Source organism: Cebus imitator, unplaced genomic scaffold, assembly GCF_001604975.1.
Source record: "Cebus imitator isolate Cc_AM_T3 unplaced genomic scaffold, Cebus_imitator-1.0 Scaffold0, whole genome shotgun sequence".
Taxonomy (NCBI): domain Eukaryota; kingdom Metazoa; phylum Chordata; class Mammalia; order Primates; family Cebidae; genus Cebus; species Cebus imitator.
The window spans coordinates 4125678-4151609 of record NW_016107315.1 but is presented as its reverse complement, the minus strand read 5'-3'; the positions used below and the strand labels follow the sequence as shown (position 1 = coordinate 4151609).

The 25932-nt window shown below is 42.0% G+C and overlaps 1 protein-coding gene across 1 annotated transcript in view; it reads left to right on the top strand.

Annotated features, from left to right (window-relative positions):
- Positions 1 to 25932, top strand: part of RBM6 (RNA binding motif protein 6) — a 138736-nt gene that overhangs the window by 7965 nt on the left and 104839 nt on the right. Inside the window, exons 2-5 of the mRNA XM_037736710.1 lie at positions 9993 to 10102; positions 14631 to 15909; positions 19361 to 19450; positions 23318 to 23387. Coding sequence (XP_037592638.1) covers positions 10059 to 10102; positions 14631 to 15909; positions 19361 to 19450; positions 23318 to 23387 — 1483 coding nt within the window. The 5' untranslated portion in view covers positions 9993 to 10058. The remainder of the gene's footprint in view (positions 1 to 9992; positions 10103 to 14630; positions 15910 to 19360; positions 19451 to 23317; positions 23388 to 25932) is intronic.

The following is a 25932-nucleotide window of genomic DNA, read 5'->3' as shown; positions in this document are numbered from 1 at the left end:
GTGAAACTCTTTACATACCCAAATGTTTTACCATAATTATAAAATAATTTTTATTTTCATTTTTAAATTCTTCATTCTTTCTTTTGTTAATGTTCTCTGCTGAATTAAAAAAAAAAAAAAGAAATAAAAAGAATAGGTCTTGTTGGGCCAGGTGCAGTGACTAACACCTGTAATCCCAGCATTTTGGGAGGCTGAGGTGGGCGGATCACCTGAGGTCTGGAGTTTGAGACCAGCCTGACCAACATGGTGAAACCCCGTCTCTACTAAAAATACAGAAGTAGCCGGGCGTGGTGGTGCATGCCTGTAATCCCAGCTACTCAGGAGGCTGAGGCAGGAGGCAGGAGAATCACTTAAACTAGGAGGCAGAGGTTGCAGAGAGCCAAGAGAGCCAAGATCGCACCACTGCAGTCCAGCCTGGGCAACAGGAGCAAAACTCTGTCTCAAAAATAAAAAGGTCTTGTTGATTATTCTTTCTGCTTTCCCCTGTTCACCCCCTCTCACTTTATCAAGAAAGCACTTCTTCATTTGAAACCTAACTGAAGTAAATTGTCCCAGAGAGGAAAACCATTCAGGACACAAATGTTTTGTCTCATCTCCTGTATAAGTATATTTGGGTTGCTTCTTTCTTTCTTTTTTTTTTTTTTAAAAGATGGGGTTTCACCATGGTGGCCAGGCTGGTCTTGGACTCCTGATCTCAAGTGATCCACCCACCTCGGCCCACCCACCTCGGCCTCCCAAAGTGCTAGGATTACAGGCGTGAGCCACCGAGTCTGGCCTCTTTTTTTTTTTTTTTTTTTAACTTTAATCTCATGACAGTTTATGTTTCCATTTTTAAAAAGTATTATTGGGAGGCTGAGGCAAGTGGATGACAAGGTCAGGAGTTTGAAACCAGCTTGGCCAATATGGTGAAACCCCATCTCTACTAAAAATTCAAAAATTAGCCGGGTGTGATGGCAGGCACCTGTAGTTCCAGCTACTTGGGAGTCTGAGGCAGGAGAATCACTTGGACCTGGGAGGGGGTGGTTGCAGAGAGGCAAAATCACGCCACTGCACTGCCACCTGGGTGACAGAGCGAGACTCTGTCTCAAAAAAAAAAGAAAGAGGCATTTCTGCCATTGGTGGGAAATAACAACTACTAATGCATGGAAAAAAAAAAAAAAAAAAAGTGTTATAAATAAAGGTGTCGTGAATTTTTTTATACAAGTCTTTTGTTTTTATTCATTTTGGATAAATCCCAAGAAGTGGAGTTGCTTAATGTGTGATTGGACACAGAAAATAGAAAGAAAACAGAAAATGAAGAAGTGGAGTTGCTGATCATAGGTTAGTACCTATTATACCAGTTTCCAAAATGGATGTACTGTTTTGTATTCTCGTCAGCAATGTATGAGAAGAGGTCTTTTTTTTAAAAAAAAAAAAAAAAAAGAAAAAAGACAGGGTCTCGTTTTATGACCTAGGCTGGAATGCAGTGGCACGATTGTAACTCACTGCAGCCTTGACCTCCTGGGCTCAAGTGATCCTCCCACTTCAGTCTCTCCTGAGTATTTGTTTTTTTTGATATGTTCTACGATGCCAGGATTTTTTTTTTTTTTTTTTTTGAGACAGAGTCTCACTCTGTCCCCCAGGCTGGAGTGCAATGGCACAATCTCTGTTTACTGCAGCCTCTGCCTCCGAGGTTCAAGTGCTTCTCCTGCCTTAACCTCCCAAGTAGCTGAGATTACAGGCATGTGCCACCATACCTGGCTAACTTTTGTATTTTTCTTTTTCTTTGAGACAGAGTCTTGCTCTGTCCTCAGGCTGGAGTTCAGCGGTGAGATCTTGGCTCACTGCAACCTCTGACTCCCTGGTTCAAGTGATTGTCCTGCCTCAGCCTCCTGAGTAGCTGGGATTACAGGCACACACCATCATGCCTGGCTAATTTTTTGTATTTTTAGTAGAGATGGGGTTTCACCATGTTGGTCAGGCTGGTCTCAAACTTCTGATCTTGTGATCTGCCTGCCTCAGCCTTCCAAAGTGCTGGGATTACAGGAGTGAGCCACTGCACCTGGCCTAATTTTTGTGTTTTTAATAGAGATGGGGTTTCATCATGTTGGCCAGGATGATTTTGAACTTGACCTCATGATCTACCTGCCTCAGCCTCCCAAAGTGTTGGGATTAAGGGCTCGAGCCACTGCACCCAGCCTAATTTTTTATTTTTAGTAGAGACAGAGTTTTGCCATGTTGATCAGGCTGGTCTCAAACTCTTGACCTCCCATCTCGGCCTCCCAAAGTGCTGGGATTATAGGCATGAGCCACAGCGCCTGGCCCAATTTTTGTATTTTTTTGTAGCGACATGGTTTTACTGTGTTTCACAGGCTGGCCTTGAACCCCTGATCTCAAGCAATTTGCCTGCCTCAGCTCTTCCAAAGTACTGTACTGGGATTACAGGCAGGTGTTCTCATTGCTGGAAATCATTCTGTATATTTGATTTGGTATGTTTTTAATTTTAGCCATTCTAGTGAGTGTGTACTAGTATCTTATGTTCGTGTTTTCCTTATCATAGTGAACATTATGACTAATTATAGTGATATGTATTATAAATATTTACTCAATTTGGACTTTTTTTTTGAAACAGGGTCTTGCCATGTTGCTCAGGCTAGACCCCAGACTCCTAGGCTTAAGTGAACCTCCCACCTCAGTCTCTTGAGTAGTTGGGACTATAGGTGTGTACCACCATCCCTGGCTAATTTATTTATTTAAAATTAATTAATTTGAGACTGAGTGTCTCTGTGTTGCCCAGGCTGGAGTGCAGTGGCATGATCTCAGCTCACTGCAACCTCTGCTTCCCGGGTCCAAGCAATTCTCCTGTTTCAGCCTCCTGAGTAGCTGGGACTGCAGGTGCCCACCACTACACCTGGCTAATTTTTGTATTTTTAGTAGAGACAAGGTTTCTCCATATTGGCCAGTCTGGTCTAGAACTCCTGACCTTGTGATCCGCTCTCCTTGACCTCCCAAAGTGTTGGGATTACAGGCATGAGCCACTGCGCCCAACCCTCTTTCTTTTTTTATTTATTTTTTTATAACAGGGTCTCGCTCTGTTGCCCAGGCTGGAGTGGAGTGGTACAGTCATGGCTCACTGCAGGCTGAAACTCCCATGCTCACGTCATCCTCCCACTTTAGCCTTCTGAGTAACTGGGACCACAGAGGTGTACCATCACACCTTGCTGCTAATTTTTTTTTTTGAGACAATCTCACTCTGTCACCCAGGCTGGAGTGCAGTGATACAATCTTAGCTCACTGAAACCTCTGCCTTCTGGGTTCAAGTGATCCTCCTGCCACAGTCTCCTGAGTAGCTGGGATTACAGACATTCGCCACTACGTCTTTATAATTAGCTTGGCTTACTTTTGTATTTTTAGTAGAGATGGGGTTACACCATGTTGGTCCACCTGGTCTTGAACTCCTGACCTCATATTATTCAGCCGTCTCAGCCTCCCAAAGTGCTGGGGTTACCGGGGTTATAGGCGTGAGCGACCGTGCCCAGCCATGTCCACATGGCTAATTAAAAAAATTTTTTTGTAGGCTGGGCTGGGTGCTCACACTTGGAATCCCAGTACTCTGAGAGGCTGAGTCAGGCTGATCGCTTGAATCAGGAGTTTGAGACCAGCCTGGGCAACATGACAAAAGCCTGCCTATACCAGAAATACACAAAAAACTTGGTGGGGCATGGTAGTGCATGCTTGTGGTCCCAGCTACTCAGGAGGCTGAGGTGAGAGGATTGCTTGAGCCCGGGAGGTGGTGGTTATAGTGTACTGTGAGCTGAGAATACACCTCCGCACTCCAGCTTGGGTGACAGAGTGAGATACGGTCTCAGAATTTATTTTTTATTTTTTTTGTAGTGACAAGTTCTCACTATTTTGCCCAGGATGGTGTCAACTTCTGGGCTCAAGTGATCCTCTTGCCTCAGTCTCCCAAAGTGTTGGGATTACAGATGTGAGCCACTGTGCCTGTCCTGTTTATAGACTCTTAATTCTGTTTCCTTGGTCTGTATGTCAATCTTATGTCAGTGCCACCCTGTCTTCCTTTTTTTTTTTTTGAGATGGACTCTCACATTGTCACCCAGGCTGTAGTGCCAGGGGCACGATCTTGGCTCACTTTAATCTCCGCCTCCTGGGTTCAAGCAATTCTCCTGCCTCAGCCTCCCCAGTAGTTGGGACTACAGGTGTGCACCCAGCTATTTTTTTTTTTTTTTTTTTCAGTGGAGATGGGGCTTTACCATGTTGGCCAGAATGGTCTCCATCTCCTGACCTCATGATCCGTCTGCCTCAGCCTCCCAAAGTGTTTGGATTACAGGCGTGAGCCACTGTGTCTGGCCTACACTGTCTTTCTTTCTTTCTTTTTTTTTTTTTTTGAGATGGAGTCTCGCTCTGTCACCCAGGCCAGAGTGCCAGGGGCACGATCTTGGCTCACTGCAGCTTCTGCCTCCTCGGTTCAATCCATTCTCCTGCCTCAGCCTCCTGAGTATCTGGGATTGCAGGAGTGCATCACCATGCCCTGCTAATTTTTGTATTTTAGTAGAGACAAGGTTTCACCATGTTGGTCAGGCTGGTCTCGAACTCCTGACCTCGTGATCTGCCCGCCTTGGCCTCCCAAAGTGCTGGGATTACAGGGTGAGCCAGCATGCCCGGCCCACACTGTCTTGATTACTGTAGCTTTGTGGTGGGTTTTGGAATTGGGAAGTGTCAGTCCACTAACTTTGTTGTATATATATATTTTTTTTCTATTTTGCACAGATATCACCAGGTTACAAATAATATTTTGCACACGTTTTTAAAACTTAATACATAATAACTTATTCTGTATCAATTACCATAGCTACTTGATTTTTTTTTAGAATTACATAGTATTTTTTTTTTTTTTTTTTGAGATTTTGTTTTGTTCTTACTTAGGCTGGAGTGTAGTTGTGTGATTGGCTTAAGCAACCTCTGCTCCTGGAATCAAGCCTCGGGATCCTCCTATCTCAACCTCCAGAGTATTTGGGACTACAGATACCTTCTGCCACACCCAGCTAATTTTTGTATTTTTTGTAGAGACAGGGTATCACCATGTGTTGCCCAGGCTGGTCTTGAATTTCAAGGCTCAAGCGATCTGCTTGCCTTGGCCTCTCAAAGTGCTGGGATTACATGCTTGAGCTGCTGCACCAGGCCTGAGTTGCATAGTGTTCTTATAGTATTAATATACTCTATTGATGTGCATTTAGGCTTTATAATCTCTTTTTTTTTTTTTTGAGACCAAGTTTTGCTCTTGTTGCCTAAGCTGGAGTACAGTGCCATGATCTCAGCTCACTGCAACCTCCGCCTCCTGGGTTCAAGCGATTCTCCTGCCTCAGCCTCCCGAGTAGCTGGGATTACAGGCATGCACCACCACACCTGGCTAATTTTTGTATTTTTATTTGGTATTTTTGTATTATATTTTGTATTTTTAATAGATATAGTATTTTTGTATTTTTAGTAGATATAGGGCTTCACCATCTTAGCCAGACTTGTCTTGAACGCCTGACCTCAGGTAATTCACCTGCCTCGGCCTCCCAAAGTGCTGGGATTACAGGTGTGAGCTACCGTGCCCAGCCTATGATCTTTTGCTATTATAAACCATGCTCTATTGTGTACCTTTGTAAACTTGTCACCTTACGCTATAAATGTCTAGAGAATGAGTTCCTATAAATGGAACTGGAAAGTCAGAGATTATGCATATTTAAAATTTATTGATTAAATTTCCAGTTTTTCTTATGTTACTGATTTCTGACTGTTTTGGTTGGAGAGCATACCTTTTTTTTTGGGAGACAAGGTCTCACTCTGTCACCCACGCTGGAGTGCAGTAGCATGATCATGGCTCATTGCAGACTTGACCTCCTGGGCTCAAATAGTCCTCCCACCTCAGCCTCCTGAGTAGCTGGAAATACAGGCACACACAATCATGTTCAGCCAATTTTATTTTTATTTTTATTTTTTTGAGATGGAGTCTCGCTCTGTCGCCCAGGCTGGGGTACAGTGGCACGATCTTGACTCACTGCAGCCTCTACCTCCTGGTTCAAGTGATTCTCCTGTCTCAGCCTCCCAGGTAGCTGGGATTACAAGGGCATGCCACCAAATTTTTGCTTTTATTTGAGGAGATGGTGTCTGGCTATATTGCCCAGGTGGGTCTTGGACTCCTGGCCTCAAGCAGTCCTTCCACCTCAGTCTCTCAAAAGTGTTGGGATTACAGTTATGAGCCACTGTGCCTGGCCAAGAATGTTGCATGTGCATTTGAGAAGAATGTAATTCTGCCATGGTTGGGTGGAGTGTTCTGTATATGTCTGTTAGGTCTAGTTGGTTTATTGTGTCATTCAAGTTCCCTCCTTATGTTCTGTCTGATCAGTCTCCTTGTTGAAAGTGGGGTTTGAGGTTTTCAGCTGTTATTGCAGAACTATGTCTTCCTTCAAATCTTTTAATTTTTGCTTTCTACATTTTAGGGTCCTATTATTAGGTGCATAATTGTTATATTGTCTTGCTGTATTAGGCTTTTAAATTAATATATAGACCAGACACACAGTGGCTCATGTCTGTAATGAACTAGCGCTTTGAGAGGCTGAGGTGGGAGGATCACTTGAGCCCAGGAGTATGAGACCAGTCTGGCCAACATAGTGAGATCCTCTGTCTACAAAATAAAAACAAAGAAAAACACAGGCGCGTATGTGTGTGTGTGTGTGTGTGTGTGTGTGTGTGTATATGTATTTCTTTGTCTCTTGTAACCTTTTTGTATTTAAAGTCTGTTTTGTGTGATGTTAATAGAGTTACCCCAACTTTGATTATTATCTGCATGAAATGTCTTTTTGCATCCTTTCACTTTCAAACCTATTTGTGTCTTTGGATCTAAAGTGAATTTCCTGAAGATAGCGTATAGTCGGATCATGTTGGTGTTCTTTTTTTTTTTTCTTTTTTTTTGAGATGGAGTCTCATTCTGTCACTCAGGCTGGACTGCAATGGTACAATTTCAGCTCACTGCAACCTTCGCTTTCCGAGTTCAAGCAATTCTCCTGCCTCAGCCTCCCAACTAGGTGGGATTACAGGCATGGCCTACCACACCTGGCTAATTTTGTATTTTTAGTAGAGATGGGGTTTCTCCATGTTGGTCAGGCTGGTCTGAAACTCCTAGCCTCAGGTAATCTGCCTGCCTTGGCCTCTTAAAATGTTGGGATTACAAGCATGAGCTACTGTGCCCGGCCCAATTTTTTTTTTTTTTAAGAGACAGGGTCTTGCTGTGCTTGTGTGTGTTGCTCAGGTTGGAGTACAGTGGTGAGATCATAGCTCACTGCAGCCTCGGACTCCTGGGCTCAAACAATCCTCCTGCTTTGTTGTTCCCAAGTACCTGGAACTACAGGCATGCGCCACCTGGCTTTATAATTTTTTTAATTTTTCATAGAGATGGCATCTTGCAATATTGCCTAGGCTGGTCTCAAACTCCTGGCCTCAAGCACCTGGCTTTCCAAAGTGCTCGGATTACAGATATTAGCCACTGGCCTGTGGTAGAGATAGCGTCTCACTATGTGGCCCATGGTGGTTTCAAGCTCCTAAGCTTAAGTGATCCTCCCTCCTCGGCCTCCCAAAGTGTTAGGACTATAAGCCTGAGCCACTGTACCTAGCCCCTTCTCATTTTCTTTCTTTTTTTTTCTAGTGCATAAGGAGGCAACCTCATTTTCTTATGTGTGTATTCTAAAGATGTATTCTTTGCAGTTACCATGGGAGTTAACATCTCACAGTTATAAAATAATTTGAATTTATAATAACTTAAGTTCCATACCATGCAAATCACTGCTCCGGTGCAGCTCCTTTGTTGTCCCTTTTCTGTTATGTCATAGGTTACATCTTTGTAAATCGTATCTCATTAGCCTAGATTAATAATTTTTTATCAGTTTGTTTTTAGATCACATTGCAAATGAAAAGCAGAGTTACAAAGCAAAATTACAATAATGCTAGTTTTTACAATTGCTCCTGTATTTGCCTTTACCAGAGATTGATTGATTGATTGATTGATTTCTTTCTTTCCTTTTTTTTTGGGGGGGCTGGGGGAGAAGGAGTCTCTGTTGCCAGGCTGGAGTACAGTGGTGTGATCTCAGCTCACTGCAGCCTCCGCCTCCTGGGTTCAAGCGATGCTCCTGCCTCAGGCTTCCAAGTAGCTGGGACTGTAGTTGGTAATGTATAGTGGTATAAGAGCCTCTATCAGCTTTTCTTTATCTGAGAATGTCTTTATTATTTTACTTAATTTTTGAAGGACAGTTTTCTCAGATACAGAATTCTTGGTTGTCAGTTTATGTTTAGGTTTTTTTTTTTTGCAATGAAATCTCGCTCTGTTGTCCAGTGTGGAGTGCAGTGGCATGATCTCGGCTCACCCCAACCTTCACCTCCTGGGTTCAAGTGATTCTCCTGCCTCAGCCTCCTAAGTAGCTGGGCCTATAGGTTCCTGCCACCATGCCCAGCTAATTTTTTGTATTTTTAGTATGGCCAGGCTGGTCTTGAGCTCTTGACCTGCCTCAAGTGATCCACTCACCTTAGCCTACCAAAGTACAGGGATTACAGGCGTGAGCCACTGTGCCCAGCCTAGGTCTTGTATGATCATACATTTTGCCTTGGCATTTATGGCTTTCTAAATTTCTCCATATACATGTTGCTTTGGAATGTCCTAATTTGCCAAAGAGTTTCACCTCAACTTCTCTGCTTTTTTTTTTTTTTTTTTAAAGAGACAGGGTTTCACCGTTTTGGTCAGGCTGGTCTCAAACTCCTGACCTCACGTGATCCACCTGCCTTGGCCTCCCAAAGTGCTGGGATTACAGGTGTGAACCACCATGCCCGGCCAGAAGGTTGCTTTTTCTTGATTGGATATTTGCTTGTAGACCTTGGCTGTTTTCTGATGTTTCTATGAAGGAATGAGATCTTGAAACTTCTGGTCTGCTGTTTTGATGACCTATGGGCTGTCTTTTTACTCTCTTGGTAGTGTCCTTTGATACACAAGTTTTAAATTTTGATGAAGTTCACTTTACATTTTCTTTTACAGTTCCTTGTGCTTTAGGGGTCATATTTAAGAAATCATTGCCAAATCCAAGGTCATGAAGATTTGCCTCTTTTTCAGTAGCTATAACAAAAGTCCAGGAGATAACTTTTCATCTTGACTTGAGTTACATGTCTGTCTTCAAAGCAATGACTGTAGTGAGAGTAATAGATTATTCTGATTGGTCATGCTGGATGGTGTTGGAATAGTCAGAGACAGTGGGGTTGATACTACAATGCTGTTTCCAAAACGAAAGGGCTAGTGAGCACTAGAAAAATCAGTAAATACTTATTTTATTTAGTAAATGTGAAGCATTCATAGCATATTAAAAAGTTTATGGTGCCCAGAGTACACTTTTTTTCTTTTTTTTTTTTTTTAAAGACATTCTCACTCTTTCCTGAGCTGGAATGCAGTGGTGCAGTCTTGGCCTACTGCAGCCTCATCCTCCCGAGCTCAAGTGATCCACCTTAGCCTTCCAATAAAGAAGTTGGGACTACAGGCATATGTCACCATGCCTGGCTAAGTTTTGTATTTTTTCATTTTTTGAGATGGATTCTTGCTCTGTTGCCCCGGCTGGTGTGCAGTGGCATGATTTTGCCTCACTGCAGCCTCTGCCGCCTGGGTTCAAGCAATTCTGCCTGAGCCTCCTGAGCTGGGATTACAGGCACCTGGCACCATGCCTGGCTAATTTTTGTATTTTTAGTAGAGATGAGGTTTTGCCATGTTGCCCAGGCTGGTCTCAAACTCCTTGGCTCAAGTGATGTGCCTGCCTTGGCCTCCCAGAGTATTGAGGTTACAGGTGTGAGCCATTGCGCCCCACCCCAGAGTATACATGCTGATGCGTGGTGGTCCCTGATAAACTAAGAAGTGGGAAACTAGTTTAACTTTTAGTTCATGTTCTAAAGAACTAATTTTTGTGGTTTATTTTATACAGGCACTGCTATTACCAGAATTTGGTAGAAAAAGGATCTACTTGTTGGCGGCCTCTTGATAAAAAGAGATGTGGGGGGATTCTCGACCTGCTAACAGAACTGGACCTTTTCGGTAAGCTCTGAAATTTGAATATTGAAATTGCCAGTGTTTTAATTATAAATATGTAACATTTTGGCCAGCTATAAAGGAAGATAATTTCTCTGTTGAGAAATAGTTTCTGATTTTTTTAAAAATAGAAACTCAGTTTGGAAAATAATTTCAAAAATGATTGTGAGACTGAATACCCAGCATGCCTAATGTCTTGTCATATAACCTTTTTGTTTTTGAGATGGAGTCTTGCTTTGTCACCCAGGCTGGAATGCAGTGGTGTGATCTCGGCTCACTGCACCTTCTGCCTCCTGGGTTCAAGCAGTTCTCTGCCTCAGCCTCCCAAGTAGCTAGAATTAGAGGTGCCTACCACCATGCCTGGCTAATTTTTGTAATTTTGGTAGAGACTGGGTTTCACCGTCTTGGCCAGGCTTTTCTTCAACTCCTGACCTCCTGATCCACCCACCTTGGCTTCCCAACATTTTGAAATTTATTTATTTTTTGAGACAGAGCCTCTCTCTGTCTTCCAGGCTGGAGTGCAGTGGTACAGTCTTGACTCACTGCAACCTCCGTCTCCTGGATTCGAGTGATTCTCCTGCCTCAGCCTCCCAAGTAGCTGGTAGTACAGGTGTGTGCCACCATGCCCAGCTAATTTCATTTTTTTAAATATTAAGAAATCCCCAAATATTTATTTTTGTTTCTTTTCTTTTTCTTTTTTTGGGATGGAGTCTTGCTCTGTCGCCAGGCTGGAGTGCAGTGGCGCAGTCTCGCTCACTGCAACCTCCTCCTCCTGGGTTGAAGTGATTCTTCCGCTTCAGCCTCCCGAGTAGCTGGGACCACAGGTGCACGCCACCACACCCAGCTAATTTTTGTATTTTTAGTAGAGACAGAGTTTCACCATGTTGGCTAGGATGGTCTTGATCTCTTGACCTGGTGATCCACCCGCCTCGGCCTCCCAAAGTGCTGGGATTACAGGCGTGAGCCACTGCGCCCAGCCTTATTTTTGTTTCTTAGCAAAGGAATACATATTTGGCTAGTAAGGAAAGCTAGTGAAATGTCCATAAATGTTTATAAAAGTTGCATTGAGTGCACTATTTATGTCTAGAATTCAGAGCTATGCCTTGCCTGTGGCATGTTGATGCAGTTTGCTAAACCATCTCTCAATTTTAGGGGTTATTGGGTACCAAGAAGTGTGGAGATGGTGGTAGCATTGGTAGCATTTAGTAGTAAATGGATTCTATTTTAAATTTGTAGGGAGTTAATTTTTTTTATAGCTAATGTAATACACTTTGTATTTTAACTCGTATTTAAACATTTTTTGCATTGTGTTTACAATTAATGAAATGTTATACAAATGTGACTTTTTTGGTTTTACTTGGTACATAGCAAAGAAATCTAACCTTTAAATGTATGCATTCAAAGGTATTGATGCTCCAGTTGAAACTTCTATTACTAGTACATTTTCTTTTTTTTTTTTTTTTTTCTTTTTCTTTTTTTGAGATGGAGCCTCACTCTGTCACCTAGCCTGGAGTACAGGGGTGTGATCTCAGCTCACTGTAGCCTCCACCTCATGGGTTCAAGTGATTCTCCTGCCTTAGCCTCCCGAGTAGCTGGGACTACAGGTGCATGCCAACACATCTGGCTAATTTTTGTATTTTTAGTAGAGACAGGGTTTCACCATGTTGGCCAGACTGGTCTTGAACTCCTGACCTTGTGATCTGCCCTCCTCAGCCTCCCAAATTGCTGGGATTACAGGCATGAGCCACCATGCCTGGCCAGCATCCTTATTTTCTCTTCAGTGGTCTTTAAATTAAAACAACTATGTGATGTTGGGTATTCTTTTCTTTCAAAACACTAAGGATTAGATCAGTGCCACTAACCTATTTTTGTAAATAAAGTTTTATTAGAAAACAGCCACGCTCATATATTTGCAGATTGTGTATGGTTGCTTTCATGCTGTGCTGGCAGAGGTGAATAGCTATGATGGAGATTGTATAACCCACAAAATTCAATATATTTATGAACTGGCTCTTCATGGAGAAAGTTTGCTGACCTCTAGTCTAGATTAATGGGCTTGTACATTAACATTTAAAAATATTTAAATTGTAATCTATCCTCTTGTTACTCCTATTTATAGATAACTATTTTGTAAGTAAGGAATTATAGAATTAACATGGTTTAGGTAAGCATTCAGAAATGTTAAGTAAATTTAGCTCTATTGTATAACTTTTTTCCAAATTTAGAACATTTGTCTTTGACTTGTTTAAACTTACTTAAAATTATATCTTCTCACATTAATTTTAAATTTAAGTCATTATATGTTGTTTTTTAAGGTCTTTGATCAGAAGGGAGACATAGTTTATATAGCATTCCTTTTTTGGGAACTAGTTTGAACCAAAAAAGATACAGGAAAATGATTTTATTACATTTTCTTTGAACTTTCCTTTTTAAATTTGTTTTTATTTGGTTGAAAATGATTTTCATAATTACTGTTATTTTATATTAGTAGAACTGTTTCTTGGTTAGTCCGTATAAAATACAGATAAGAACCCTGCTACAGTAAGTTATTCTAAATCTATTTGATCTTAACTTAGAAGGGTAAGATAATCCTTAGGGCCATGTTAGATGTGTTCTGGTCAGAAAACATGTAGGTTTCATACATCAGTCCTCATCCTACTAGTGTGTGATGAAGCTTGAATTTTCCTGCAAGCTATTAAGACTTGAATTATTTTAAATATGGAAGACACTGTATTTAGTGGTAACATCCTAATTTTAGTGTTAAATTTTATTGGTTAAGAACATCTAAACCTCCTGCTCTTATGATGAACCACATAGACATAACTAATGTTAATGGGGGTCAGTGGAAGTTATCATGTTCTGAAAATCCAGTAAATGTACATCATTATAGTGTTTAGGTTAACGTTAAATTCCTATTACTTTAAGAAAGGGTTGGCTGGTCATGGTGGCCCACACCTGTAATCCTAGCACTTGGGAGGCGGAGTTGGGTGGATCACCTGAGGTCAGGAGTTTAAGACCTGCATGGGCAACATGGTGAAACTCATCTCTACTACAAATACAAAAATTAGCTGGGCATGGTGGTGCGTGCCTGTAATCCCACCTACTTGGGAGGCTGAGGCACGAGAATCATTTGAACCCAGGAGGTGGAGGTTGCAGTGAACCGAGATTGCGCCATTGCATGCCAGCCTGGGCAACAGAGCGAGACTTTGTCTCAAAAAATAAAAAAAGAACGGGTTTGGCATTGCAACTATTTCTCTTGAACTGAGTGACCCAGAATCAGTTGTTATTTGAATTTTACTAAAGTAGTGCAGTCTGAGCTCAGAAGAGTCTTATGGTAGACCCTGTATGTTCTGGGAGGCAAGAATTGAGTTGGTATTGATATCTTAATGCTTTTGTTTTACTGCTAAATAGCAGATGACCCTTCAGGTCTTTTCATGTCTCCCTACCTAGGATCCCAGGTGCCTAATTGCCTGTTTAAACTAGTTTAGGGAATCTTGGACTGAAGCCAAAACATGTAAAATGCCCTGGAGGTTAGGCAAAGGGAAGAAGTAGAATAGTATGAAAGATTAGGTTATATCTTGTTTATCTCTTGAGTTCTGTAAATTGAGAATGTAAATTTAATAATGTGTCTATTTTTAAAATGGATTTTATTGCCATGAAAATGTAGCATGAGGCATTGGAATATGGAATATCAGTTTCTTCATTTGGGTCATGGGGATCATGCTTGAAGGCCTAACGCTCTCTCTCTAGGTCCCTCTCAGCATTAAGCCCATGGATGCTGTTGGTGGCTTAGATGACTTACACATGCTTGGTGGCATGATTCATGGTACCTTCTGTGATACCCTTGAGTTGTTATATTAGGACCCAGGTTAGAGTGCTTCTTGGTGGAGCCACTGTAGAACTGGGATTTAGATGCAGCCAGGACTGATGCTCAGCTGATGAACACTGGTGTGCTTGTTCCTACTGGTGATTTACAACCAGTGTTTCTTCCTTTTGGGCCTGCATCCATTTTGATTGGGTAGTGTCCATGCTATATCTGTAAGAAAATATTTTGGAATGTTACCCCTGGATGCAGCAGTGAGAAAGATATCTACTGAAACTTACTGTAAGAAATTTACAGTGAATTGATTTTTCTGATACATAGGAATCGTCATGTTGACCTTGGAATTCTTAAGTTCCCTGGCTGTAGGAAATGGAAACTTTTGTAGTATGTCACCATTGTTAGCTTATTTGGTATTGCGGATTTTCCCTGTTGCAGGACTGGGTGAAAGCTTTTTCTGCAGCAGTCATGTTGAAAACCTTGTGTTGACTTTCCTCGTGTTCTGAAATGGGAGCATAAAAGTTTACTCCGCCACTTCGTCTTAAAATAGCAAACCTTTGCTGTTTTCTGCAGATCTAGGAACTTGTTACAGAACTCTGCCAAAAAAAAAAAAAATGTTTACAGAAGAATGTGCTGTGATTAGAGAAGAATATGCTGGTGTGTAGATTTCAAACTCTCTGGACAATATAAATAACACTGTCTTTGTTTCTACAGTGGGAGCCAAGAAGAAAGGTTTGCTCCCGGGTGGAACAGGGATTATCCTCCTCTTCCCCTTAAGAGTCATGCTCAAGAGAGACACTCTGGCAACTTTCCTGGCAGAGATTCACTTCCCTTTGATTTCCAGGGGCATTCGGGGCCTCCTTTTTCAAATGTAGAGGAGCATTCTTTCAGCTATGGAGCTAGAGATGGACCGCATGGTGACTATCGAGGAGGGGAGGGACCTGGACATGATTTCAGGGGGGGTGATTTTTCATCTTCTGATTTCCAGAGCAGAGATTCATCACAGTTGGACTTCAGGGGTAGGGACATACATTCTGGGGATTTTCGGGATAGAGAAGGACCACCTATGGACTATAGGGGTGGAGATGGTACTTCTATGGATTATAGAGGTAGGGAGGCACCTCATATGAACTACAGAGACAGGGATGCTCACGCTGTTGACTTCAGAGGTAGGGATGCTCCTCCATCTGACTTCAGGGGCCGGGGCACTTATGATTTAGATTTTAGAGGCCGGGATGGATCCCATGCAGATTTTAGGGGAAGGGATTTATCAGATTTGGATTTCAGGGCCAGAGAACAGTCCCGTTCTGATTTTAGGAATAGAGATGTATCTGATTTGGACTTTAGGGACAAAGATGGAACACAAGTAGACTTTAGAGGCCGAGGTTCAGGTACTGCTGATCTAGACTTTAGGGACAGGGATACACCACATTCAGATTTCAGAGGTAGACACCAGTCTAGGACTGATCAGGATTTTAGGGGCAGAGAGATGGGACCTTGTATGGAATTTAAAGATAGGGAGATGCCCCCTGTGGATCCAAATATTTTGGATTACATTCAGCCCTCTACACAAGATAGAGAACATTCTGGTATGAATGTGAACAGGAGAGAAGAATCCACACATGACCGTACGATAGAAAGGCCTGCTTTTGGCATTCAGAAGGGAGAATTTGAGCATTCAGAAACAAGAGAAGCAGAAACACAAGGTGTAGCCTTTGAACATGAGTCTCCAGCTGACTTTCAGAACAGCCAAAGTCCAGTTCAAGACCAAGATAAGTCACAGCTTTCTGGAGGTGAACAGCAGAGTTCAGATGCTGGTCTGTTTAAAGAAGAAGGCGGTCTGGACTTTCTTGGGCGGCAAGACACTGACTACAGAAGCATGGAGTACCGTGATGTGGATCATAGGCTGCCAGGAAGCCAGATGTTTGGCTATGGCCAGAGCAAGTCTTTTCCAGAGAGCAAAACTGCCCGAGATGCCCAACGGGACCTTCAGGTATGTTGATGGGGTGGATTGCTTTTTTTTTTTTTTTCCTTTTAAGTAAGACTTTTGTGAAGGATGAAGCTTATTTATTTTTTTAATCATTTTATTTTTATCCTTGCATAACCATTAGAAAGAAAAATTTATATTCAGGGGTAGAATGTAGGAATGTAAATTTCTAGAGAAAAGGCCCTGAGCTCAGATTATATATATATTTTTTCTTTTATTCTTTTCTACCTGCTTCATTTTCCCTTCTCATATATATATATATATATATGAAGGAAATATATATATGTATATATTTGAGACAGGGTCTCGCTCTGTCACCTAGGCTGAAGTATAATAGTGTAATCATGGCTCCTTGAAGCCTTGACCTCCCAGGCTCAAGCTATCCTCCCACCTCAGCTTCCTGAGTAGCCGGAACTATAGGTATGCACCAGCCACCACACCTGGCTAGGTTTCATTTATTTATTTTTTTCCTTTGAGAGCAAGTCTTGCTCTGTTGCTCAGGCTGGAGTGCAGTGGTGTTATCTCGGCTCACTGCAACCCTCTTAACTCCGGATTCAAGGGAGTCCCCCGCCTCAGCCTTCCAGGAAGCTGGGACTACAGGTATATATCACCATGCCTACTTAGTTTATTTTTTATTTTTCTTTTTTGTGATAGAGTCTCACCCTGTTGCCCAGGCTGAAGTGCAGTGGCACGATCTTGGCTCACGACAACCTCCACCTCCCATGTTCAAGCAGTCTTCCTGCCTCAGCTTCCTGAGTAGCTGGAACTGTAGTTATGTGGCACCACACTAATTTTTGTATTTATTTATTTATTTTTTTTTGTAGAGATGAGGTTTAGCTATGTTGCCTAAGCTGGGCTGGAACTCCTGATCTCAAACGATCCACCCTTCTCAGCCTCCCAAAGAGCTGGGATTACAGGTGTGCACTACCACGCCTGGCCAGCAGTTTTGGTATTTTTTTGTAGATACAGAGTTGCAGCATGTTGCCCAGGCTGGTTTTGAATTCCTGGATTCAAGCAGTCCCCCCACCTCAGCCTCCCAAAGTGCTGGGATTACAGGAGTGAGCCATTGCCCTTAGCTTCAGATCATATTTTTGATGTGCGTTTTTAAATTATTTTTTTTTATGGTGCTGATTTACATGCCTTCGGACAATTTAGTTTGAAAGTATATGTCTTTGGGAGTTGACTCTTGCAACTCTCGCTTAGTTAGGCCTGTGGTTGTTTAGGGATCATTTTCTTACTTAAATTCATTGAGAGAATACTTAGGAGTCTCCCTAGTCGTGAGGAGGTGATTTAGTGTTGCATCTATCCTCTTGCAGCTAACATAATTAAATGTTAAACTTCTTGAATATATGATTTAAGCAAGGAGGGTTATATTTGTAATTTTGCAATGAAGACATTACCTTTTAAAGTCGATTTGGCCAGGTGCAGTGGCCCATGCTTGTAATTTCAGCACTTTAGGAGGCTGAGGTGGGAGGATCACTTGAGGCCAGGAGTTAGAGACCTTTGTGGTACAACCTCAGGAGAGAGTGTGGCGGGAAAAAGAAAAATAAGGCCAGGCATAGTGGCTCATGCCTGTAATCCCAACACTTTGGGAGACCAAAGTGGGCGGATCATTTGAGGTCAGGAGTTCAAGACCAGCCTGGCCAACATGGTGAAATCCATCTCTACTAAAAATACAAAAAAAATTAGGCTGGGCACAGTGGCTCACACCTATAATCCAGCACTTTGGGAGGCTGAGGCAGGCGGATCACCTGAGGCAGGCGGATCACCTGAGGTTGTGAGTTCGAGACTAGCCTGACCAACATGGAGAAACCCCGTCTCTACTGAAAATACAAAATTAGCCAGGTGTGGTGGCAGGCGCCTGTAATCCCAGCTACTCGGGAGGCTGAGGCAGGAGAATCACTTGAACCCGGGAGGCGGAGGTTGTGGTGAGCTGAGATCGCATCATTGCACTCCATCCTGGGCAACAAGAGCAAAACTTCATCTCAAAAAAAAAAAAATATATATATATATAAATTAGCCAGGTGTGGTGGCAGGTGCCTATAATCCCAACTACTTGGGAGGCTGAGGCAGGAGAATTGATTGAACCCAGGAGGCAGGGCAGTTGTGGGCTGAGATTGTGCCACTGCACTCCAGCCTGGGTGACAGAGACTCTGTATCAAAAAAAATAAATAAATTAATTAAAATCAAGTCTGTTAATGCATGTTTTTGGGAAAATTTCTTGGGAGGTTTGACTTAATACTTTAGAGTTTACATATGTACATATTAACTCATACTTTGAAGTTGAACAAATATTAATTGTACTTACACCAATATTATTTGACTGATTGGCATATAACCTATATCACTGCCAGAAGCTTCTGTAGTGTGGAGTACAATATAAGACACCTCACTAAAACTTTCCTCAGACGTAAAAACAAAGGCAGGAAGTTGTTTTGTTTGTTTCACAAACCCGGTTGATAAATCATTAGGGAAAACCTAATGAAGCTTTTGCTACATGAAGATTTTCCTATCCTGTCACCATCATTCAGGGACATTTAAAAAATTAACATTATGTAGTTATCTTCTCTCACCAGACCTATGAAGTGCTGCTAGCCCACACCCCATTCTCAGACCAGGGAAGTTTTGGTTTTTTTCTTTGGAGACTGGGGTTCTTGCTCAGTCTCCCAGGCTGGAGTGCAGTGGCACAGTTTTGGCTCCCTGAAACTCCTGCCTCCCAGGTTCAAGTGGTTTTTCCTCCACAGTTTCCAGAGTAGCTGGGACCACAGGCACGCGGAGCACGACCAGCTAATTTTTGCGTTTCTACCAGAGACAGGATTTCACTATGTTGGCCAGACTGAGAAAATTACAGTTTAGAGACTATGTTAGTGTGGCTTTCTGGTTATTTAAGTCTTATTCAGTGTTGTCTCTGGTCATGTTTTGCTCTCCTTTCTTTTTTTTTTTTGAGACAGAGTTTCACTCATGTTACCCAGGCTGGAGTGCAATGGCGCAATCTCGGCTCACCGCAACCTCCGCCTCCTGGGTTCAGGCAATTCTCCTGCCTCAGCCTCCTGAGTAGCTGGGATTACAGGCACACGCCACCATGCCCAGCTAATGTTTTGTATTTTTAGTAGAGACGGGGTTTCACCATGTTGACCAGGATGGTCTCGATCTCTTGACCTCGTGATCCACCCGCCTCGGCCTCCCAAAGTGCTGGGATTACAGGCTTGAGCCACCGCGCCCGGCTGCTCTCCTTTCAAGATTCTTTCAGTGAGCCTTGGTCTTAGCATACTTATATTCTAATGATTTTAAGTCACATTCTGGCACTCAAAACAATAGAGAAAATTGTAATTTTTCATATCTTCACATGATATGTCATTATCATTTTTGATCCTGAATAGTTAAACTTCATGTCGATTTGTGTTTTGAACAGTAAAGTATATTTACTTGTGAAATAATTTTTCATTCTGAATTTAAGGATCAAGATTATAGGACTGGCCCAAGTGAGGAAAAACCCAGCAGGCTTATTCGATTAAGCGGGGTGCCTGAAAATGCCACAAAAGAAGAGGTAAGGCACATGTTCTCTCCTGTTTCTCTGTGTCAGTTAAAAATTAAAAAGACCTTTTAGTTTGAAAAATTGTAGGTTCACAAGAAGGTGCAAAGAAATGTGCTGAGAAGCTTGTGTATTTTTCTCCCGTCCTCCCTCAGTGTTAATATTTTGCATAACTATGGTATAGTATCTAAACCAGGAAATTGACTCTGTTATAATTCGTAAAGTTTATTCAGATTTTGCCATTTATGCATGTACTCACTGAGGTGAGGTTAAAAAATATTTGACAAGTGACTGCTCTCTTGAGACATGATCACATCCTTTAGAACATATTATTTCTGGAATGCATACATAAAGATGCAGTTTATTTACAATAGTAAAAACTAGAAACTGCCTAACTGCCCAATATCAAAGGATTGGCTGACTAAATTAGGGCTGAACTTATGACAGTTATACTCTGTGCCAGGCATTGTGTGATACTTATAAGCATTAGTTTATTTAATTATCACATATATAATCTATTCACTCTAAATATTAAGCATTACTGTATGCCAGGCATTGTTCTAGATACCGGGTGATATAGCAGTGTATATTATAAAGTTACTGCCTCTATGGATAATGAAAAAGCAAGCAAAAAACAGATTACATGATTTTAGTCAGTAAATAAATGCTCTGAAGAAAACTAAAGTATAGGCTGGGCGTGGTGGCTTACACATATAATCTTAGCACTTTGGGAGACCAAAGCAGGCGGATCACTTGAGGTCAGGAGTTTGAGACCAGCCTAGCCAACACGGTAAAACCCCGTCTCTACTAAAAATAGAAAAAAAATAAGCTGGATGTGGTGGTATGTGCCTGTAATCCCAGCTACTCAGGATGCTGAGGCAGGAGAATTGCTTGAACCCAGGAGGCGGAGGTTGTAGTGAGCCAAGATTGTACCAGTACACTCTAATCTGGGCAACAGAGCAAGACCTGGTCTCAAAAAAGAAAACTAAAGCTAAAGTACAGGCTTAGAGTGTCACTGGAATTGGGGCTGTTTTATTTTTATCATCATCTTTATTTGTTTGTTTGAGATGGAATCTTGCCCTGTCACCTTGGCTGGAGTCTAGTGGCACGATCTCGGCTCACTACAACCTCTGCCTCCTAAGTTCAAGCAATTATTCTGCCTCAGCCTCCCAAGGTAGCTGGGACTATAGGCACATGCCACCACGCCTGGCTAATTTTTGTATTTTAGATAAAAACAGAGTTTCACCATATTGGTCAGGCTGGTCTCAAACTCCTGACCTCAGGTGATCCACCTCCCAAAGTGCTGTGATTATAGACATGAGCCACTGTCCCCAGCCCATTTTTTAATTTTGTTGAGGCAGAGTCTCACTTTGTTGCCCAGGCTGGAGTGCAGTGGTACGGTCATGGCTCACTGCAGCTTCTACCTCGTGGGCTCAGTCAGTCCTCCCACCTCAGCCTCGGGAGTAGCTGGGACTACAGGCGTGCATGCTTATGGGGCTAATTTTTATATTGTATAGTTAGGGAGACATTACTGAGGAAGAGGCATTTGAGCCTAGGCCTGAATGCAGTGAGAGAACAGTTCATTAGAATATGGGGAAACAAACTGCCCATGCTGAGGAAGTGCTATGGCCCTGAACCCAATAAATCATTTTATGTTTAACACATGAGAAACTGGTCACTAAAAGGTTACACAGCAGGTACGCAGGAGAGCTTGGAATGTACACAGTATGAGTACAGAGAGCTTGAGCCCTTGAAGGTTATGTTCTTCTGCTTTTCTTATATACCTGAGAAGGTTATGTTCTTTTGCTTTTTTTATATACCTGAGGAAAAAAAAAAAGAGACGGGGTACTCCGGACTGGAGTGCAGTGGCCCAATCAAGGCTCACTACAGCCTCAAACTCCTGGGCTCAAACTCTCCTCCTAAGTAGCTGGGACTATAGGTGTCAGCCACCACTCTTGGTCAAAAAAAAAATTTTTTTTTTGAGGCTGAGTCTCACTCTGTCACCCAGACTTGGAGTGCAGTGGTATGATCTCAGCTCACTGCAACCTCCACCTTCTGGGTTCAAGCAATTCTGCCTCAGCCTCCTGAGTAGTTGGGACTACAGGCACGCACCACCACGCCCAGCTAATTTTGCATTTTTAGTAGAGATGGGATTTCACCAAATTAGCCCAGGATAGTCTTGATCTCCTGACCTCGTGATCCGCCCGCCTCAGCCTCCCAAAGTCTGGGATTACAGGCGTGAGCCACTGTGCCCGGCCTTTTTAAAAAAATTTTTTTAAGGCAGTGTCTTGCTCTGTTGCCCAGGCTGGAGTATAGTGGCATGATCTCAGCTCACTGCAGCCTCAGCCTTCTGCTTTCAAGTGATTCTCCTGCCTCAGCTTTCCAAGTAGCTGGGATTACAGGTGTGTGCCACTACACCCAGCTAATTTTTTTTTTTTTTTTGATATGGAGTTTCCCTCTTGTTGCCAAGGCTGGAGTGCAATGGCATGATCTCGGCTCACCACAACCTCTGGCTCCCAGGTTCAAGTGATTCTTCTGCCTCAGCCTCCCGAGTAGCTGAGATTACTGTCATGCGCCACCATGCCCAGCTAATTTTGTATTTTTAGTAGAGACAGAGTTTCTCCATATTGGTTAGGCAGGTCTCAAACTCTCGACCTCAGGTGATCCACCTGCCTTGGCCTCCCAAAGTGCTGAGATTATAGGCGTGAGCCACTGTACCCATCCTAATTTTTGTATTTTTAGTAGAAACGGGGTTTCTCCATGTTAGTCAGGCTGGTCTCAAACGCCTGAGCTCAGGTGATCCTCTTGCCTTGGCTTCCCAAAGTGCTGGGATTACAGGTGTGAGCCACTGTGCCTGGTCTCCTGGGTAATTATTATTATTTTTTTTGGAGATGGAGTCTCGCTCTGTTACCTAGACTGGAGTTCAGTGGCACGATCTTGCTCACTGAAGCCTTTGCCTCCCAGGTTCAAGCAGTTCTCCCACCTCAGCTTCACAAGTAGCTGGGATTACAGGTGCACCACCACGCCTGGCTAATTTTTGTAGTTTTAGTAGAGATGGGGTTTCACCATGTTGGCCAGGCTGGTCCTGAACTCCTGACCTCAGGTGATCCACCCTCCTTGGCCTCTCAAAGTGTTGAGAGTACAGGTGTGAGCTGCTACTCCTGACCTCAGGTGATCCACCCTCCTTGGCCTCTCAAAGTGTTGAGAGTACAGGTGTGAGCTGCTGCATCTGGCCTTTCCCGGATACTTAAGAAAAAAAAATTTTTTTTAAGAGGTAGTGTCTCACTATGTTGCCCAGGCTTATCTTAAACGTGGCTTTAAGCAATCCTCCCACGTTGGCCTTCTAAAGTGCTGGAATTATAGGTATGAGCCACTGCATTCTGCCAATTTTTAAATAATTATGTTTCACTCATTCTTTTTTTTTTTTCCTTTTTTAGAGATGGAGTTTTGCTCTTGTTGCCCAGGCTGGAGTGCACAATGGTGTGATCTCGGCTCACCACAACCTCCGCCTCCTGGGTTCAAGTGATTCTCCTGCCTCAGCCTTCCGAGTAGCTGGGATTACAGGCATGCGCCACCACGCCCGGCTAATTTTGTATTTTTAGTAGAGACAGGGTTTCTCCATGTTGGTCAGGCTGGTCTCAAACTCCTGACCTCAGGTGATCTGTCTGCCTTGGCCTCCCAAAGTGCTGGGATTACAGGCATGAGCCACTGTGCCCGGACTCATTCAACGTTTTTTGAATGCCTTGAGTGTTTATAGTTAACTTTGCTTTTACACAATAATCATGGCTTTAAATAATGTATGATAAAACCTTTAGGGAAAAATGTAATATTCAGTGTTTGATTATGATTTGTATCATTAGTGTAGATGCCATATTTTTGCAGATTCTTAATGCTTTTCGGACTCCTGATGGTATGCCTGTAAAGAACTTGCAGCTGAAGGAGTATAACACAGGTGAGTTTCTTGACTTGCATATGGTCTTGGGTTAGGAAGGGTCTTTGTTAGATCTCTGCATCATGTGCTACTTAAAATTTGTTTTAAGAAACCACAATTAAAATTTCCAGAAGCCTTCTGTTGGTGCCTTCAAATAACAAGCAGCTTTAGTCTTAGCTGTGGTTCTTTGTGGATATTTGTCCACACATGGGCGATGAGGATGCATGTTCCAGTTCTTCTGAATGCCTGTGATATATAAAGTGAGTGTTGCAGCAATTGCCCTGAATATATTTTATGTAATTATTAAACTTGCTATTTATGTTCTTCATGGTGGTGGAATGTTTATGTTTGAGCCTAATAGGATTTAATAAGCTTGCTGTATGTAAAATTTTACATTCATAGCTTCAGAGTAAAACTTAGACTTCCAGAGAAATTGTACAAATTAGTGGTTTCTTTAATTTTCAGTTTTGCTTTGAGAATGGAGTCCTGTAACAGCTATTTTGTTGAAACCCATGCATAGATGCAGAAGAGCTTTCTCTTTGACATCTGTTCTGTGGTCTGAACTGTAGATCAAACTTTTCAGAATATGCTCCTAGTCATATTTCACAGTACCAATTTCAGTCATTTCCTTTAAATCTTACTATAGTAAAAGTGGGGAAAGGTGAAATGCCAACAACTCAAGGTTTTGGCCAATATTTTTAGAACTATGTGTAATAATAAGTGGTTTAAAAATAAGGATAATCTTTAGGTGACCTATTTTGCAGAATTTTAAATGGAAGAGATTAGAGCATGAGTCTTCACAGAATTTAGAATTTCAGTTAAAGAGATCTTCAAGTAAGAACATGTCATATTTTTGAGGGTATAATTTTAGCAGTTTACCATGGAATAAAAATTTTGCATTCACTAGATAGCTTCTTCATATTGCTTCTGCAGAGGAAAATTATCCACAAAATAAATTTTGTGCTTAAAGAATATGGTATTAAGTCCAGAAATAATTTGTTCTGTAATTTGAGAGCAAACTCAGAGGTATTATTTCTCAGAGAGCTAATTATTTCTTTTGTTTTAAAAACATCAATCTTGAATTTGTGGAAACCTAAGAGTAGATATATTGTTCTTGTATATCTCACTTTTGTTGGTTATATTTATTTTTTGCATATGCCCCATAAATGCTTTCTTTGGGAACTCAAGGTAGAATTTACAGGCTAGAGATGCTTTTTAACTCTCAGGATAATAATGTCAGCTGTCTTGTTTCATGAACTGTGCTTTCATTAAGTATTGATATGTTTAGTAAAGGAGATGTCTTAATATTTAAATAGCAGCAGTTCAAACTCCAGTTTCTTCAGTATTCTTTGACTTTTTAATTGTCAAATTTGTCAGCACAGTAAAAATTATATTAACATATAGGGTCTAAAGAGGAAGTTCTTAAATGTGCTGATTGTGGTAGCTATTAGAATTGGCAGACTGAAGACACTGATACACCTGGGAAATCATTCAGGACTTAAAAATAAAACTAAAAACACCTTTCGGCAAATACAGTCTTTTCTTGGCATTCTATTAAGAGGGGTGTGTGTGTGTGTGTGTGTGTGTGTGTGTGTGTGTTTAGTGAAAGGATTGGATTACCTGTTATTACATCTCTATGTGACAAGTAGGATGAACTTTTGAAAATATCAGTCAGATCATGTTACTCCCATGTCTAAAACCCTCTTAGTGCCTTCATCTTCACTTGGAAGAAATTCTCAACTTCTTGTTTCATCTTACAAACCCATGCATGAGCTGATCCTTGGCTGTTTGATCTCATTCGGTACTGCTCTCCACCTACTCTATTTTACTGTAACCACACGGAGCTTTTCTCTCGTCTTTGACCAATACAGACTTCTTTCTGTGTCAGAGTCTTTGCACTGCTCTTCCCTCTGATCTTTACTTGTCTTCTACGGTTTAGTTCTTGACTTCATTTTCACCTTTCTGAGGCCCTGTGTCACCTTCAAATCCAAAATCACCTGGTAGTCATTATCCTTGTTTGGATCTATCACTGATTGGATATTTCTATCACTGGATTTTTCAATTGGATCTATCACTGATCTACCCCTAGTCACTGATTGGACTGAATCTGTCACTGGTATTGGATGATATTTTTCTCAGTGGTTTTGTGTACCTTATCTCTCTCACTAGAGAGGAATGACAGCAGGAGCCTTATCTTGTTCCTTCTTGTATACACCAGTGCTTGACAGTCAGTAGGTCCCACATATGCATGGAATAGATTATTATTTATGATGTTTGTGAAGAGCAGCTGTGATTTCCCCTCAGGTGAGGAACATTAAAGGGTAGTGGAGGTTTCACAGCAGTGCAGCTTAGGTGTTATCTGAAGAATATGTCTTGGAACAATCAGATGTTCTGAGAACTATAACATTTACTGTTAAAAGATCATATGTGGTAGCCAGGCATGATGTTGTACATCTGTAGTCCTAGCTACTTGGGAGTCTGAGATGGCAGAATTGCTTGAGCCCAGGAATTCGAGGTCAGCCTGGGCAACATAGCAAGACCTTGTCTCCTAAAAAAATGTTTTTAA